This window comes from Bactrocera tryoni, chromosome 5 (genome assembly GCF_016617805.1).
Source record: "Bactrocera tryoni isolate S06 chromosome 5, CSIRO_BtryS06_freeze2, whole genome shotgun sequence".
Lineage (NCBI taxonomy): Eukaryota > Metazoa > Arthropoda > Insecta > Diptera > Tephritidae > Bactrocera > Bactrocera tryoni.
This window is the reverse complement of record NC_052503.1, coordinates 21440300-21455621: the sequence shown is the minus strand read 5'-3', so window position 1 is coordinate 21455621 and position 15322 is coordinate 21440300. Positions and strand designations below refer to the sequence as shown.

Sequence of the window (15322 nt, the reverse complement as noted above, 5' to 3'; positions counted from 1 at the left end):
GATGCAGCTGAAATTGTGAGGGAAATTTTGAAAGAGTTTTTTTTTTTAATTTATTTTGGTTGGTTGGACGGACACAACGGTGGCTGATTTTGTTGCAATATTGTTGGAAATATTACATTTTAATTATTGTTAGCATTTATGGTAATGACTGCTCAGCATTATTTGGTGCTTCATTACGTTAATTGTTCGTGGTTATTGAGGCACTCAATCGATACTTACCATTAATCTTTCTTGCCGCTATAATAGATATTGATAGATACGATTATGTTGTGCTGAATTTGCCCGAAAATGGGGTTAAATTTTAAGGCAAATGAAGGATAAGGTTGTCAAAGGTACAGCTGAAAAAATTAGGCTCTTAAACCGGGATTAAATTTGGATTGAAAATTGAAGACTTCTGAACAAAATTTTAGCTATTCTATGATTTTAGTACAGGGCTGCGAATTTTTTAATTGAACTTTTAACTTTTTAGGTCTTCGATGTTTGCCTCGTCACAATTGGGTCAGTTATATATAGCTTTTTGGCTTATATAAAGTCAAATTAATCGTTAGAGGCTCCGGTTCTAGCGAAATCATACTCTATCTATCACAATGGGGATAATTCCTGTTTTAGTATTACCATATGCACACTTGCAATATCTAATGTTCTCAGGGTTCCTTAATGAAGACGTCAACTGCAGAAGGGGTATTTACATAGTTTCCTGTCATTCAATTTGTTTTTTATTTTGTACAATGAATTTTCCAGCTATATACTATGACTCATCAAATGTTGTTTATTGTTGTAGCGGCAGAAAACTTATCAGATGTAGTCATCGTCAACCCTTTATCACCATATAGGTGCGGGAATGATGAGTAAATTGTAGAATATGATCTTTGTTCGTCGAGAGATGACTTTACTTCTCAATTGCTTATTCAGTCCGAAGTAGCACATCTTGCCAAGAGTTATTCTGCGTTGTATGTCGAGCCTAACGTTGTTGTTGGTGTTAATACTGATTCCAAGACAGACGAACTTACATATCTACGACTTCGAAATTATGATTGTCAACAGTGACGTAGCCAGCTCGCGAGTGCGAAGCTGAGTGTGACCAAACAAACGACGACAAGAGATATTTCGTCTTGCCCTCCTTCACTTCTAGATCCATTTGCTTCGCTTCATTATCCTCATTTGGTATCGAACGGCTCGGAGAGTTTCCCCCCGATCCTGACGCAGCTTTTGGTTTTATTTAACGTCAGTTTCCACAATCGTAGTAGTTGCCAAATTCAGACATAGAGGGCAGCAAGCATAAGGCAGCTCTTTTTCATGTTGTCAAAAGCAGCTTTAAAATCGACGAAGAGGTAGTTTGTGTAAATCCTATAATCTTTCACACAATACGCTCGACATAACCTTATGAGCGATGTTGAGTATGCTTATCCCGCGGTAGTTGGCGCAGGTGTGGGGTCTCCCTTTGTATGGATAGGGTAGAGTCCGCCCTATTTGAATAGCACGTCCGGCAATTCATCGGCCCCCGCCGCTTTAATGTTCTTCATGGTCGTCTTCTCCATCGTCATCGATTGGGAAATCGGAAAAATCTACCAAAGAACCAAAATAAAAGACAATAAATTTTGAGGTTAGGTATTCGAAAATTTTTAGTTTTTATGCCGAACTATTGTTATTTACATAAAATAAGTTTATGTACTAGTGTAGAAATAGGTATACTAAATATACATATGTATACTTTTTATACTCTCGCAACAAAGTTGCTAAGGAGAGTATTATAGTTTTGTTCACATAACGGTTGTTTGTAAGTCCCAAAACTAAAAGAGTCAGATATAGGGTTATATATACCAAAGTGATCAGGGTGACGAGTAGAGTTGAAATCCGGATGTCTGTCTGTCCGTCTGTCCGTCTGTCAGTCCCTCCGTCCGTGCAAGCTGTAACTTGAGTAAAAATTGAGATATCATGATGAAACTTCCATAAGAAGGTTAAGTTCGAAGATGGGCAAAATCGGCCCACTGCCACGCCCACAAAATGGCGAAAACCGAAAACCTCTAAAGTGTCGTAACTAAGCCATAAATAAAGATATTAAAGTGAAATTTGGCACAAAGGATCGCATTAGGGAGGGGCATATTTTGACGAAATTTTTTTGGAAAAGTGGTCGTGGCCCCGCCTTCTACAAAGTTTTTTGTACATATCTCGGAAACTGCTATAGCTATGTCACCCAAACTCTATAGAGTCGTTTCTTTCAGGCACTTCCATATACAGTTCAAAAATGGAAGAAATCGGATAATAACCACGCCCACCTCCCATATAAAGGTTATGTTGAAAATCACTAAAAGTGCGTTAACTGACTAACAAAAAACGTTAGTAGCACCAAATTTTACGGAAGAAATGGCCAGGCTTCTTTTTAAAACTGAAAACGGGCGTGGCGTCGCCCACTTATGGACAAAAAACCATATCTCAGGAACTACTTGACCGATTTCAATGAAATTCGGTATATAATATTTTCTTAACACCCTGATGACATGTACGAAATATGGGTGAAATCGGTTCACAACCACGCCTTCTTCCAATATAACGCTATTTTGAATTCCATCTGATGCCTTCTCTGTATAATACGCGTATAAACATTAGGAACCAATGATGATAGCGGAATAAAACTTTACAAAAATACGGTATTTGAAAAATATGTAAATGACGGATAATGAAATCTCGATTATCACTTTATCATGCGAGAGTATAAAATGTTCGGTGACACCCGAACTTAGCCCTTCCTTACTTTTTTTGGTTTAAAAAGGTTACCGGAAGTTTTTAAGACCTGTTTATTCTGCTCTTTTAAAACAAAAATAAACGAATAATTTCAGTTTTGCGCCAAAAATTCTATGAATTTAACAAAATAATAATATTCTCGTCCTGGAAATGAATGACTCATAAAGCAACAACAAATTATACTGTACTGAAGGCGAGCGAATAACAAGAAGCAAATCTAACATAAGAAAGAAGAAACTGAAACAAAAATTTAAAGATAATAATTGAATGAAAGTGAAATGAAGAATGCGCTGCGAAGCTATATATATATGTATGTATGTACATATATAAACACTTAAATGTATGTATAGATAACTTTGTATGTGCAGTATTGTATTACCGACTTGGCCAGTTGCCTAAGTTGCTGACACCTCAGCACCAGCAGCGGTTTATTCCCGTTTCAGCTTAATATCCACATAAAGCGGCTTTAAAAGGACTGGTATACATATGTATTAATATATTTGCAATCGATATTATTAACAAACAAAACTATTATACTCTGCATCAACTGGTTGCAAGAGTATAAAAACATGCACTCAAATTCTGAAAAATCTATAATATGGCTCTTTATTTAGTTTTTGTTGTGATGACATTGACAAACTCAAGAAAAAAGTTAACTTCGGCTGCAGCGAAACTATAATATTTACCGCCGGTGCACTTCTTATAGCGAAAAAGGGTATAAAATGATATTAATCTTCATTTTAATCAGTGAGTAGTATTATAGTAGTTCGATCTAATAACTTTCTTCAGATGTTGTAGTGTTGTCTTGGATAATAATCCAAGCTGAATTTCGTTCAGCAAATCTCGTAAAATGAAAAAGTTTCCATACAAAAACTCGTTTTTGAGCAGTCAATTTGTATGGCAGCTATCTGCTATAGTGATCCGATCAGTACAATTTCTTCGAAGATTAAAGCGTTGCTCTGGAAAATAATTTTGGTAAAATTTTGTGAAGATATCTTGCCAAATTAAAAAGTTTCCCATACAAAAACTCGTTTTTGAGCGGTCAGTTTGTATGGCAGCTATATGCTATAGTGGTCCGATATTGGCGATTTCGACAAATAAGTAGCTTTTTGGGCAGAGAAGGGCATGTGCAAAATTTCAAGTAGATATCTCAAAACTTAGTGGACTGTATCCCGTATATACAGATGGACAAGCACACAGACAGGCATGGCTAGTCGATTCAGTACATCATTTATAATTTTTTTTTATTGATATAAATATTTTATGGGGTTTCCAATGTTTCCTTCTGGGTGTTACAAACAAAAAAAATTTGTTTGGTTATTTTTGCTTGAAAATATTATACTTGTCTAACCCCTAAATGTATGTATACATACGAGTATGTTAAGATTTTCGCTAAGTCCTTGACAAAATTGTATGAGCTCCCAGCTACTAGGTTAAAAAATTTGCACCATACGTATAAACTTAGCTATACATATGCATAAATGTGTGTTCAATCATGTTCAATCATTCATCAAAGCTTCCCTAAAATCCAAGCAAATACATATGTCCTACACACACATACATATATGTATGTATGTATAAACTCGAATAAACTTTTTATTGCCTACACTTTGTGTCTGACGAAATTTCATACGCACACATGCTTCCATTTACCCACAAAGCATCACTGCTAAGGGCTTTGCATGCGTAACTGGACCCTTCGCTGTGTGCTCATTTCGCCTTCGCCGGCTGCAGTCGTTAACTTCTAGGCTCTCATTCATACATACATTTGTATTTTTGGCGCAACATACACCAATCCACATCATAGTCGGCGCCTTTGGCTTGCTTATAATGTATGTTGTTGTTATTATTGTGTTTGTTGTTATTTCTTTGCTTATGGTAGGCGTTAGCCACCGAAATTTCCATTGACATAGGTCAGGTTTCGTCTTCGAAAGCGGCTGACAACGGCCGCCAACAACACCGCAGCCGTTGCCATTGAGAAGCTCGCTCCCCTGTCGCCATCATAAACATCATCAGCGCCAACAACATCATCATCATTGTCGTCATCAGCCTAACAGCCAGCGTCATTATGGATCATCAACTTTTTTGTGTTACTCACATTAAGTTGTTATTGTTGTTGTTGCTTTACTTTAGCCGCACAACGAAATTCATCTTCGTGCCAGCAGAAGGCTCGTCTCAGAAGCCTACCAATTTGCCGGTGTACATGTATTGCTACGCCTGTCCGTGCATGTGTGTGTGTGTGTGTCCGTGTTTGTGTGCGTGTGTCTGCTTCTGTTTACGTTGTGTTGCGTTGTGGGTTAAGGTTGCGTTTTTTGCGGTTTACCAAGTCGTGATCTCTAACTGCTGCCTCTGCGCCAAAGCCCCAATATGTGGCGCATTGTTTTTGCCGTTGCCGTTGCTTTTGCTGTTGTTGCTTTCATTTCGGTTTATAGGCCAAAAGCGCCTACAAACAAACCAGTTGAGTGAGCAACAAGTTTTGTCAGCCGTTGAAACTGTCGGCTGTCCCTTTTGGGTATTTAGCAAGCTGAAGGTGTGTGCGTGTATTTATCGTTTGTGTGTGTGTGTGTGTTCGTGCGTGCGCTTGTAACAGTTCTTATTAGACATGCAATGTCTGCGCGCTGCCTCGTTTCGGCATAAAGACCCTAGATATTATTGTTTTGCATTGTTGTTGTTGTTTTTATTTTTGTTTTTGTTGTTTGTATTATTGTTGTCGCCGTGTAATTTGCACTCAACTGTTCATATGTATATGGCAAGTGCTTTGCACAAACATACTTGTGTCCTACTAGTATTAAAAAATGCTTTGTAACCGCAAAAATGTCCCAACAACAACAACAAATGATAATAATTTTCTACAAACAAGCTGGCTAACAACCTGTGGCATTTAATTTGATGAATTGGCCTTTCTGCTGTTTGGCGGTGTAGAGTGTAGCGCCTGCACGGTTGTATTGTTATTGTTGTTGCTATTTTGTATGTATGTACATATGTACATATATGTGTATTCATGCCTTGTTGCGGCCGTTTGTAGGTTATCTACTTAAGTGGACAGGTGCTTTTCATAACCGCCACCGTTTATTAGGCCTCATTTGCATCTATCTGCCCTTCGGTCTTGCTCTCTCTGTCTCTTTCACTGCCGCTCATACTTTTAGACTGAAGTTTTCGCATGTATTCAACGTGTTTGTGTGTGTGGTACACATACATACATATATAATAATTGTTTGGCAAATTACTAAATGCTATGTTTGTTGTAATTTGTTGTCACGCAAAAACATTGCTGACATTCCTCGCTTCCACTTAATGATAGTTAATGAATTTATGCATTTTATTCGTATTCTTCTGTCAGCCGGAAGTATGTTCTGCAAAAAAATACAAATTTCTTAGAAAACTATTAATTGCATAAAAAACGAAAGTCCCTTGTCATCGTCATCGTCATCGTGTTGCATGTAAAATAGGGTTTGGTATAATTCAAATTAAATATTTCACAAAACAAAAAAATTTTCATTTTGAATAATAATAAAGTAAAATTTAATAAAAACCCACTTAATAAAGTTTTATTGCAAGAACTGTATTTCTCAAAGCTGCCACTTGTCTTGAAATTGACTTTGTTAAAAAAAAATTACGAACTTTGAATTTATAACTCTCGAAAATCAAGTATTTGACTTTAAACGCAATTTAAAAAATATGGGGTTGCCACACTTATAAGAATTTTTTTGTAAAAAAATATTTAAAAAAAAGAAAAAACGAAATTTTTAAGAATAATAAAATAAAAAACGAAATAATCGCAATTAAATAAGTTTTATTGCAAATATTTTATCTCTCAAAGCTGCCACCTTTTAAAAAAAATAAATAGAAATGTCTCAAAATAATAAATATTATGACCTGCTAGTCCATAACTCTCGAAATCCATTAATTTAACTTAAAACGTAAAGAGGTTGCCACACTTATAAAATTTATTTTTAAAAATTATTTAAAAAAAATTTTAATTTGTATAATAATAAAATATAATATAATGATATCGCACTTAATTAAGTTTTATTGCAAAAATTGTATCCTTCAAAGCTGCCACCTGCCTTGGAATTGAATTAAAAAAATAAATATTATCGTCGGTTAGTCAATAACTCTCGAAAATCAATTACTTGACTTAAAACGTTATTTAAATAATATGAGGTTGCCAAAACAAAAACTATCGATAACAAAAAATATCGATAATTTTTATTGGTAAAAAATTATCGAATTAAGCTCAATAATACTACTTTTTGCGATAAAACTAAATAATGGAATAAAAATATGATTAAGTAATTATCGATAAAAAAAGTCGCTAAAAATTCTTTTCAACCATATCTTAAATATTAAAGTTTTTTTCTCTATTCAAATGAAAAATAATTATAGAAAATAAAATTAACAAATTATCGATAAAAAAAATATCGATAAAATTTGACCGAAAAAAGTATCGATTTAAATTAAAAAATACCACGTTTTGCGTTAGAAGTAAATGGAGAATGGAGAAAATATAATAATAAAAATTATCGATAAAAAATATCGGTAAAAAGTAAGCGATTAAATTTTAAATATAAAAAATATCGTTTTATTTTTGCTTTAACTTTTGTGGTTATGTTTAGTAGCTTGCATGACATATGACCATCTGATTATCTATCTATCGATAAATTGCGATCGATTTGCGTTTTTGTTTTAATTTTTCTGATTTTCATAATTTTTTTACGATTTCCCTAGGAGAACTTATGTTGCCATTGGATATGACAGGGACTGGAAAAAAATATAAATTTTCAGGCATATTTATAAAAAACCATGTTCCTTAACAAACAAAAATATAAATTTAATTTTTTATTTTTTTTTTTTTATTAAATTTTTAATTAAATAGCAAATGTCAGTCTATTGCCCATTCAATAAACAGTTTTAATAGTTAGGTTTTTCATATTCTATAGTAATACTTGAAAGAATATCGGTTATTTAAGACTAACATAATCAAAGCAAGCTTTTGTGCCCAACTGTACTCGCACTCCAAGCAATTATAAGAAAACAACAGACAATAATGTGCGCAGACGCAGCGTCCTCTACACCTACAGCATATGCCCACAAATAAATACACAAAAAACACTAGTGACACTTATATTCCCACACTCCAGGTTCCATGAGTCTAACTAAGTACATTGAAGTGCTATATCCATGTAAATGGATTTAGAGTACGACAAAGTTCCGCCCATGCCACTTATAAATACCAAAATAAAAAATGTCTCGTGAAAATATCAACTAGAAAAACTAACTCATTGAAATGCTGAAATGCTTAAGCAGAAAGAATTATTAGTGTATAAATATGCGTGCAACGTTTTTTTTTCCAATTCCAAGTATGAGTGCAGCCAACTTACCTTGCTTGCAACCAGCATTTGCTATTGCACTAAAGTGCCCTTTTGCTATTCATTGGGGGTAACTAAAAATAGAGCAGCTCGAAAATACATGAAATCGCTTTTCGTTAAGCGAGTTCAAGTTTCCAAACTCACTAAATGTACAGAAATGCTGAGAAAAAGATGACAACTGCAGCGCGAATGCAACGGTAAGCTGACATTTTGACGTTGCAACAACAAATGCGTTGGTTGTCAAAGGTATTACAGGAATTTTTGTATAGATTTGTATTTATAATGTATGTAGTAGTTATGATAATAATATATGTATGTATATATGTTTATATATGTGCTTAAAAGTATCTGCGCGCATGTGTTGGCTGACAAACAAATCCGCCACACGCCATTGGGGGGCTGTGACATTAAAATAATTGCTTCCGAAAGTCAACAGCATGATGTGGCAAGGAAGATGTATGAATATATAAACGCATATATTTGTATATGTGTGTATATTAAGCAGTTTTGTTCATATTTCGAGCTGCTGCTTTGAGTTCTCTTGAATATATGTATAAATAGACCAATACATACTTACATGCTATACACACATAAATACTACAAATACATACACATATTTTACCTTCGAAGTCCACATATGTAATTGCTTATACAAACTTCTTTACATATGTACGTGCCACCAAAAAGCAAGAATTCTTGAAATACTCTTAGCAACAACTCGCCCAAGCTGCGGACTCAATGTGCCGCGTATTTCCTTTCTGCTGCTAAAAATCTGTTTTCATTTAATACATAAATGGTCTATTTTTTTACTTTTTCCTGACATGATTTTCCACTTTTACTCCTCTTTAACGGTAAACATGCCGCCACAACTACACTTGCAGCCACAAGCCACCATTTACACACGCACACGCACATATACAAACGCACATACATGCAACTGCCGCCAAGCGATTACTCAAAGCGCTGCCAACAACCACAACAACAACAGCAACAAAACAATAACAAATGGCGCATTAAGTGAATTATATTTTCATCCGGTGCATGCAACACGGTCTGGCGGGGATGTGTTGCTGTGCCAGTGGCGCGCCGCGGCATATGTGCGCACGCGTGCCAACCAATATCTCCACTCCACACCACTCCAGGCCAGTCCTGTTGCAACGTGGCACAGCGCTCGGGCGCACAGCAACGTCTTGCCGGCGGCTGCATGCATTTCGTGTCGCTTTTAATTGCTGCCACACCGAACGGGTCCGTGTATAGCCCGCAACAGCAGCGCCATTAACAAAGCTGCAACAACAACAATAACAACTTCGAAACGAACAGCTGCGCGCATGTGTGCGGCGTTTGTTGGCGTTGGCTGCTGTGGTGGATGCCACATAGCGTTTGTGGCACAATCTCATTGCATTTGTGGCACAACCGCGTATATGTACATATGTATTTATTATATAAATATAACTGTCAGTGTCAGTGCGCGCTTTCTCACTCCTCCTTTCCATCCACCAAAAATGTTGACATTCAAAGTGGTGGCAGCGCCGCGGCCGCTGCATTCCCATCATACCAAGCAGTCACACGACCGCCTCCCTCTACACCCAAACCAGCCACCAAGCGTTGCTTCCGATGTAGTAGCGCCTTCAGCTGCCTTTGTGCCTATTTTTATGTGGCTGCTTATGCCGTTGATGGCTGTGTTGCACATTCTTGTGGCACTCCTGCGAAGCTGCGACGCGTATGTGCGCGCTTAACTGTCGGCTAATTATTTGTAGAAAGCAATCGCCACACTTTGACTTTGGGGGCTGTGCTCGCACATGCGTTGCGGTTAGCGGTAGTTGGCGGCCAAAGGTTGACGGATGGCGGCATTGGCGTTGGCGTCGGCTATTTTTACATGCAACGTATGTACGCCTTGACAGGCGCAACGCTCGTTCGTTCGCGTGTAACGGCAATCGGAGTCCGTTTCCATGTTAAGGGCAATGCGTGCGCACATATGGTGCAAATGTGACTCAAGAAATGCATTTCTGTGAAGATGCATATATGTATATTTGTATATAGTATGAGTGTAGTCATATAAATATACATAGATTTATTTTATGTACTTACATGCCGTATGTGTGTGTAAAAAATGTAGGTAAAAGAAAGGAAAAGTATTAAGTGCCATTTCATGTGAAAAATGTAATAAATTCAGGCATATATATGTACATATGTATGTAAACCGGTTATATTTCAATTCGAATTACAATTAATTTCTTTATATAATTTTATTTTATATAGTTTTTTATACCCTGATCAGGGTACATTAAGTTATGAGACGTCAGAGACCCTATAGAATATGTATGTACATATGTATATAATTATACATATGTACATATATAAATGATCGGCGTGTTGAGCTGAGTCGAGTTAGCAATGTCCGTCTCTTTCTCATTATTTGAGATATCGACTCGAAACTTTGCACACGTCCTTTTCTCTTCAAAAAGCTGTTTATTTGTCAGAACCGCCGATATTGGACCACTATAACATATAGCTGTCATACAAACTGAACGATCAAAATCAAGACCATGTATGGAAACTTTTTTATTTGAAGTGATATCTTCACGCAATTTAGCATATAATAATCTCTAAGCTAACGCTATAATATCTGAATAAATTATTCAAATTGTATAACTGTAGGGTATAGCTGCCATACGAACTTAACGCTCAAAACCAAGTCCTTATATGAAAAACTTTTTTATTTAACAAAATATCTGCAAGAAATCTTGCGTAGTTTATTATCCAAGATATTGTTACAATCTCAAAAAAATATTTTCAAATCGGACAACTATAGCATATAGCTGCCATATAAACTGACCAAACAAAATCAAGTACTTGAATTGAAAATTTTTTCATTTGTGAAGGGTATTTTAATACTTTTGTTGTTTTTGCCTTAAAATTTTCCCTCAAATTAATATTATTGTTTTAATTCTTTCCATATAACATTTTCATCCAAAAGTCAGAGCAATTTACTTATGTACTGTCTAGCAACATGTTGCTCGCAACATATTATTTCACAATATGGCCATTTGAAATAATGTAATATAATTCAGATAGATAAATTTTACATTAATGTCAGAATGAAAATATCAATTTGATAGCCATATATCTGTTTCTCTTTTCTCCTGTTAGTGCATGCAACATATGTTGTAAGTTGTAAATTGGCGAATTGTATTTGAAGTATTCTTCAGAAACTTGGTAGAAAGCTTCTTCTCTATAAATTGAAAGTAGTTCGATTATGCATTGCACAAAATTGTATCTATCCCACGCCCAAAAACAATATTGCCTAAAGCTGCATAGGGAGAATAAGAACTGTGTCATGCAAGTGGCGCTATTTTTCGAATCGGTGAGACTATTTTCCTTCATCTTGAAATACAGCAATGAGAAAATAGTCATCATCGAAACAAAAGCTAATTATTGATATTTGGAAACTTGTATGTATAAATAACAAAATTAATCCATAATTCAGGCTCTCCGATAATGAACGTAATGACTTCCGAATTGATTTTTCAGAAGTAAGTCTTTTTTGAAGAAACAAATGAAATACTTTACGTTTAGAGTTATTTGATCTGATAGTTAACTAATACTTAATATATTATATCATGAATGACAGTTAGTTATTAACTAAACAAAATCTGCCTCAATATCGCCGTGCCCTTGTTTCGTCACAAATGCTCTGATTGAAATGAATTCCGTTTCATATTTTAAAATTGAATGCTTTTTGAGGCCTCCCCCCCCTATCTAGGAACAGTCGGAAAATGAATGCAGCAAAAATCTCTAACACTGCATGAAATGTTAATGGAATGTATCCGCTCTAAGTGGTATAAGAGTTGGTTTCCGTCAGTGCTTATTTTACGGTTTGTGTATTGGCTAATTGCAGCTTGCAAATTTGAACATTTGCTATAAAGTGTTGAATAGCGAATAACTAAACCAGTTGCTACTTCTCTTCCGTAGTTAATTGGTGAGTTCATATTTTCAACTCAGTGCGTTGAGAACAAATGATGTGTTTGAGAACGGTTGCATACATTTGTGTGGTGAATATGCGGTTTCTAGTAGCTGGGACACACACCGATAAAAGTGATATGTGATGTTGAGTTCAGTTTTTGTGAAAATTGAAAAATTATCGTTGTTTGTAGTTTATTTATACATATGTATATAATTCTATAACTAATCCAAGTATTATGAATAGCGTTATACAGACTGTACCGTGTATGGTTTTTAGCATAAATAATAAAAAGACATTAATATGTATGTATGTATATATATATTAGTATTTCGTAATTTTTGTATATACAGTTGAACTTCCCTAACTCCAATCACCATATTCCACAAAAAATTTCAAGTTAAGTTACAGGTTAATTACCAGAGAGCGCTGCCCTAGCTCGAATCAGCTTAATCCCCGAACAAACTTCGAGTTATTAAAGTTGAACTGTTTATTGATTTATTTTGTTTTCTCTTACAATCATGAATTTGTTTTAATGTATTTATTTGTTTTTCTATTTATAGATTATCTACGGTGCCGATGGTCAACCGATTCGTGCGGAGAAACGTGGACGCGGTAAAGCGCGTAACACAACGGGCAATGGAACACCAACAACTGGGGTAAGTGACGAGTTTTATTTCTCATTATCAGCTTTAGAAATAATTGGCGTAATAAAATTATTAATTAAGGTTAAGGTGAATGAATTTCGATCTAAAACCAAAAAAAAGTTTGAAACTATTTATAATTTTTTTCATTAATATTTTAAAAGTTTATATAAAAAAATTAAATTACGCGAAGTTACCTGTGGTTAAAGGCAAAATGAAAACAGGGTGTGTCCATCATCTCACGATTTTCACTCTCGTGGTCATCAGAAGACAAAAAATGTTATATGTTTAATCTCTACAAATGGTATTATGAGAGCTTAGATGTTAAATTGTTTATCTTTTCATGCGAAAAATGGACGCTACTTAAAAAATAGTTTTCGGCAAAAATATTTTTAAAAAATTTTCTGTATTTTTTTAACTTTTCTGAATTTTTTTAAAATAGCGCAATTTTCAAAATTTGATTTTTTGATTTTTTAGAACTTGAAATTTTGTTACAAGTCTTTCAATAACATTATTTTCACAAAAAATGCTTTTAAAATTCCTCCAGCTGTCTAGGAGTTGTTGCAGCAGTGCTGACTAAATCGCTCGAGTTGCCACCTCTCTAAAAAGGCTGTAATTTCAAAAGTAATTCGAATTTTGAAAAACTCTTCTGAGGACATATTTTGGAGCAATTATCGATATATGAACAAAAATTTCGATTTTTTTTATTTTTAGATTAGAAAATCACCTTGAATTGTGGATTATATAGTATGAAGGTCACGTAAAAGTCTTTAGAACTTCTAACTTAGAACTGTAAGGCCTAAAAATGGCTGTTAAAGTGAGTTTTTCGTTGTCTTGAGTTTAAATATGGGTTACACCAGTCTCAAATGTTTCTCTGCACTAACTATTGGATAAGGTATTTATATGGAAGTTTTTTTAGTGATAGGTCTAACTTCCCTTACGAACGGTCGGGAGTAGTTGTTGACTATTTAGTAGTTATATTATGGTTGTTTCCTCTCAAATTACAAAATAAAGATCTTGGGACTTTAGGTGACCATTCTAGTATATTACCTAGAGATTTTTTTAAGGAATTTTGTAAGAGGTTTTAAAGGTCATATACTGGTTCAAAGTAACAGCGATTTACTTGGTATTAGAAAGAGTAGAGAGAGAGAGAAGTAAGAAAATATCAGATGGCTAAGCTTTCAGCAAACTAAACTGAGAAACGATTTGGCGATGTAAGATCCTACTTAGCAACCGAAAAATTAGACAATAGAAGAACTTTCTGATAGGTTAACAATGAACTTTTAACTGAACAAACGGGCATTTAGACAGCATAAAGCCTTGCATGGAGGTCATCAAACAATTTCTCGCAATGAATCTGCTCGTCATGTCTAAGAACAGCATCTTTGCATGAGAGAAAGTGAAGCAATGAAGCAGAAGTTTACCCTAACCTTGCATAAACACTAAAAGATTGCGATATTCTAGATTTCTGTCTGCTGTATCCGCAACAACTGCTTGCCACATGACGCGGAAACTGCTGCTGCTGCCATATATGACTGTTTGCGGCGACTAATGATGACATTGCCTGCTCTTGACTTGTGTGGCAAGCCGATAATGAAATACCAAAAGCATTGTTATGGCAAACAAAAAGTGCGCACATAAGCTAAGTCATCTATAATATTATATGTATGTACATGCTGTATGTACATATATATTATATATATGTATATACATAGGCATATGCATATATTTACACACGTTTAATGATAGCGTGTATCAAATGCCTAGCTACCGCATGGCTAAAATGACAGCAGCAACTTCAAGTTGCGGTTGCCAGCTGCCAATGCCATTGCTATGCATAGACGTCCGGGTGCCATGCTATAAGCAGTAAATGTACATACATATACACACCTATGTATGCATGTGGCAACGCTGCTGCGCTGGTGGCGATGACAATGTCAAGGCAACCACGCCAAACGCACAGCAGTCATTACTGCCACAACGGCGAAGACAATAAACTTTTATGCTACACCTCCGACTACAACTACGGCAACAACAACAACAAAAACAACAATGACAACGACAATTTTCAGTGCGTTGACAAGAAAAGTTCACCTACCATTTCGATTTGTCTGTCTGGCAAGGCGTCTGGCGCGCGTCTGCTCGCAAGCGCATAGCTGGCAATTCATCAACAAAAGCCGGGCGAACATAAAGACGACAGCATAACAAAACAATTTGATGTTTGTTGCACTCACATGCGTACATATACACATACCAATATGTATGGATAGGTAACTTGCCGGCAGACAGCTCCAACCAATGCCAGGCATCGAAATGACAAAGCATATATTTGTCTGCGTGTGTGTGCGCGCTTATGCGTACTTGTATGCGCGCACCTCCCTCACCTGCTGCACTTGGCTCGGCAGTCGCTTGTGGCAAGTGTGTATATCCACCTAACACTCATACAACTTGCTTGCGTTTTCATTTTATATCGCACATGCAGAAGCTCACACGCTTTTATTTACACGATTTTGTATAAACACACATATATACACGTGTGCGCCTCATGTTCCACCGTTCGCCTCACATACGCGCCTCATGCCAACTTACCGTAATCTCTGTACATG

General features: G+C 35.7%; 1 protein-coding gene across 1 annotated transcript in view; it reads left to right on the top strand.

Moving 5' to 3' along the window:
• LOC120777050 (DNA N6-methyl adenine demethylase-like) overlaps window positions 1-15322 on the top strand; it is a 132736-nt gene that overhangs the window by 105472 nt on the left and 11942 nt on the right. The window contains exon 4 of the mRNA XM_040108161.1: window positions 12636-12735. Within this exon, the coding sequence (XP_039964095.1) occupies window positions 12636-12735 (100 nt within the window). The remainder of the gene's footprint in view (window positions 1-12635; window positions 12736-15322) is intronic.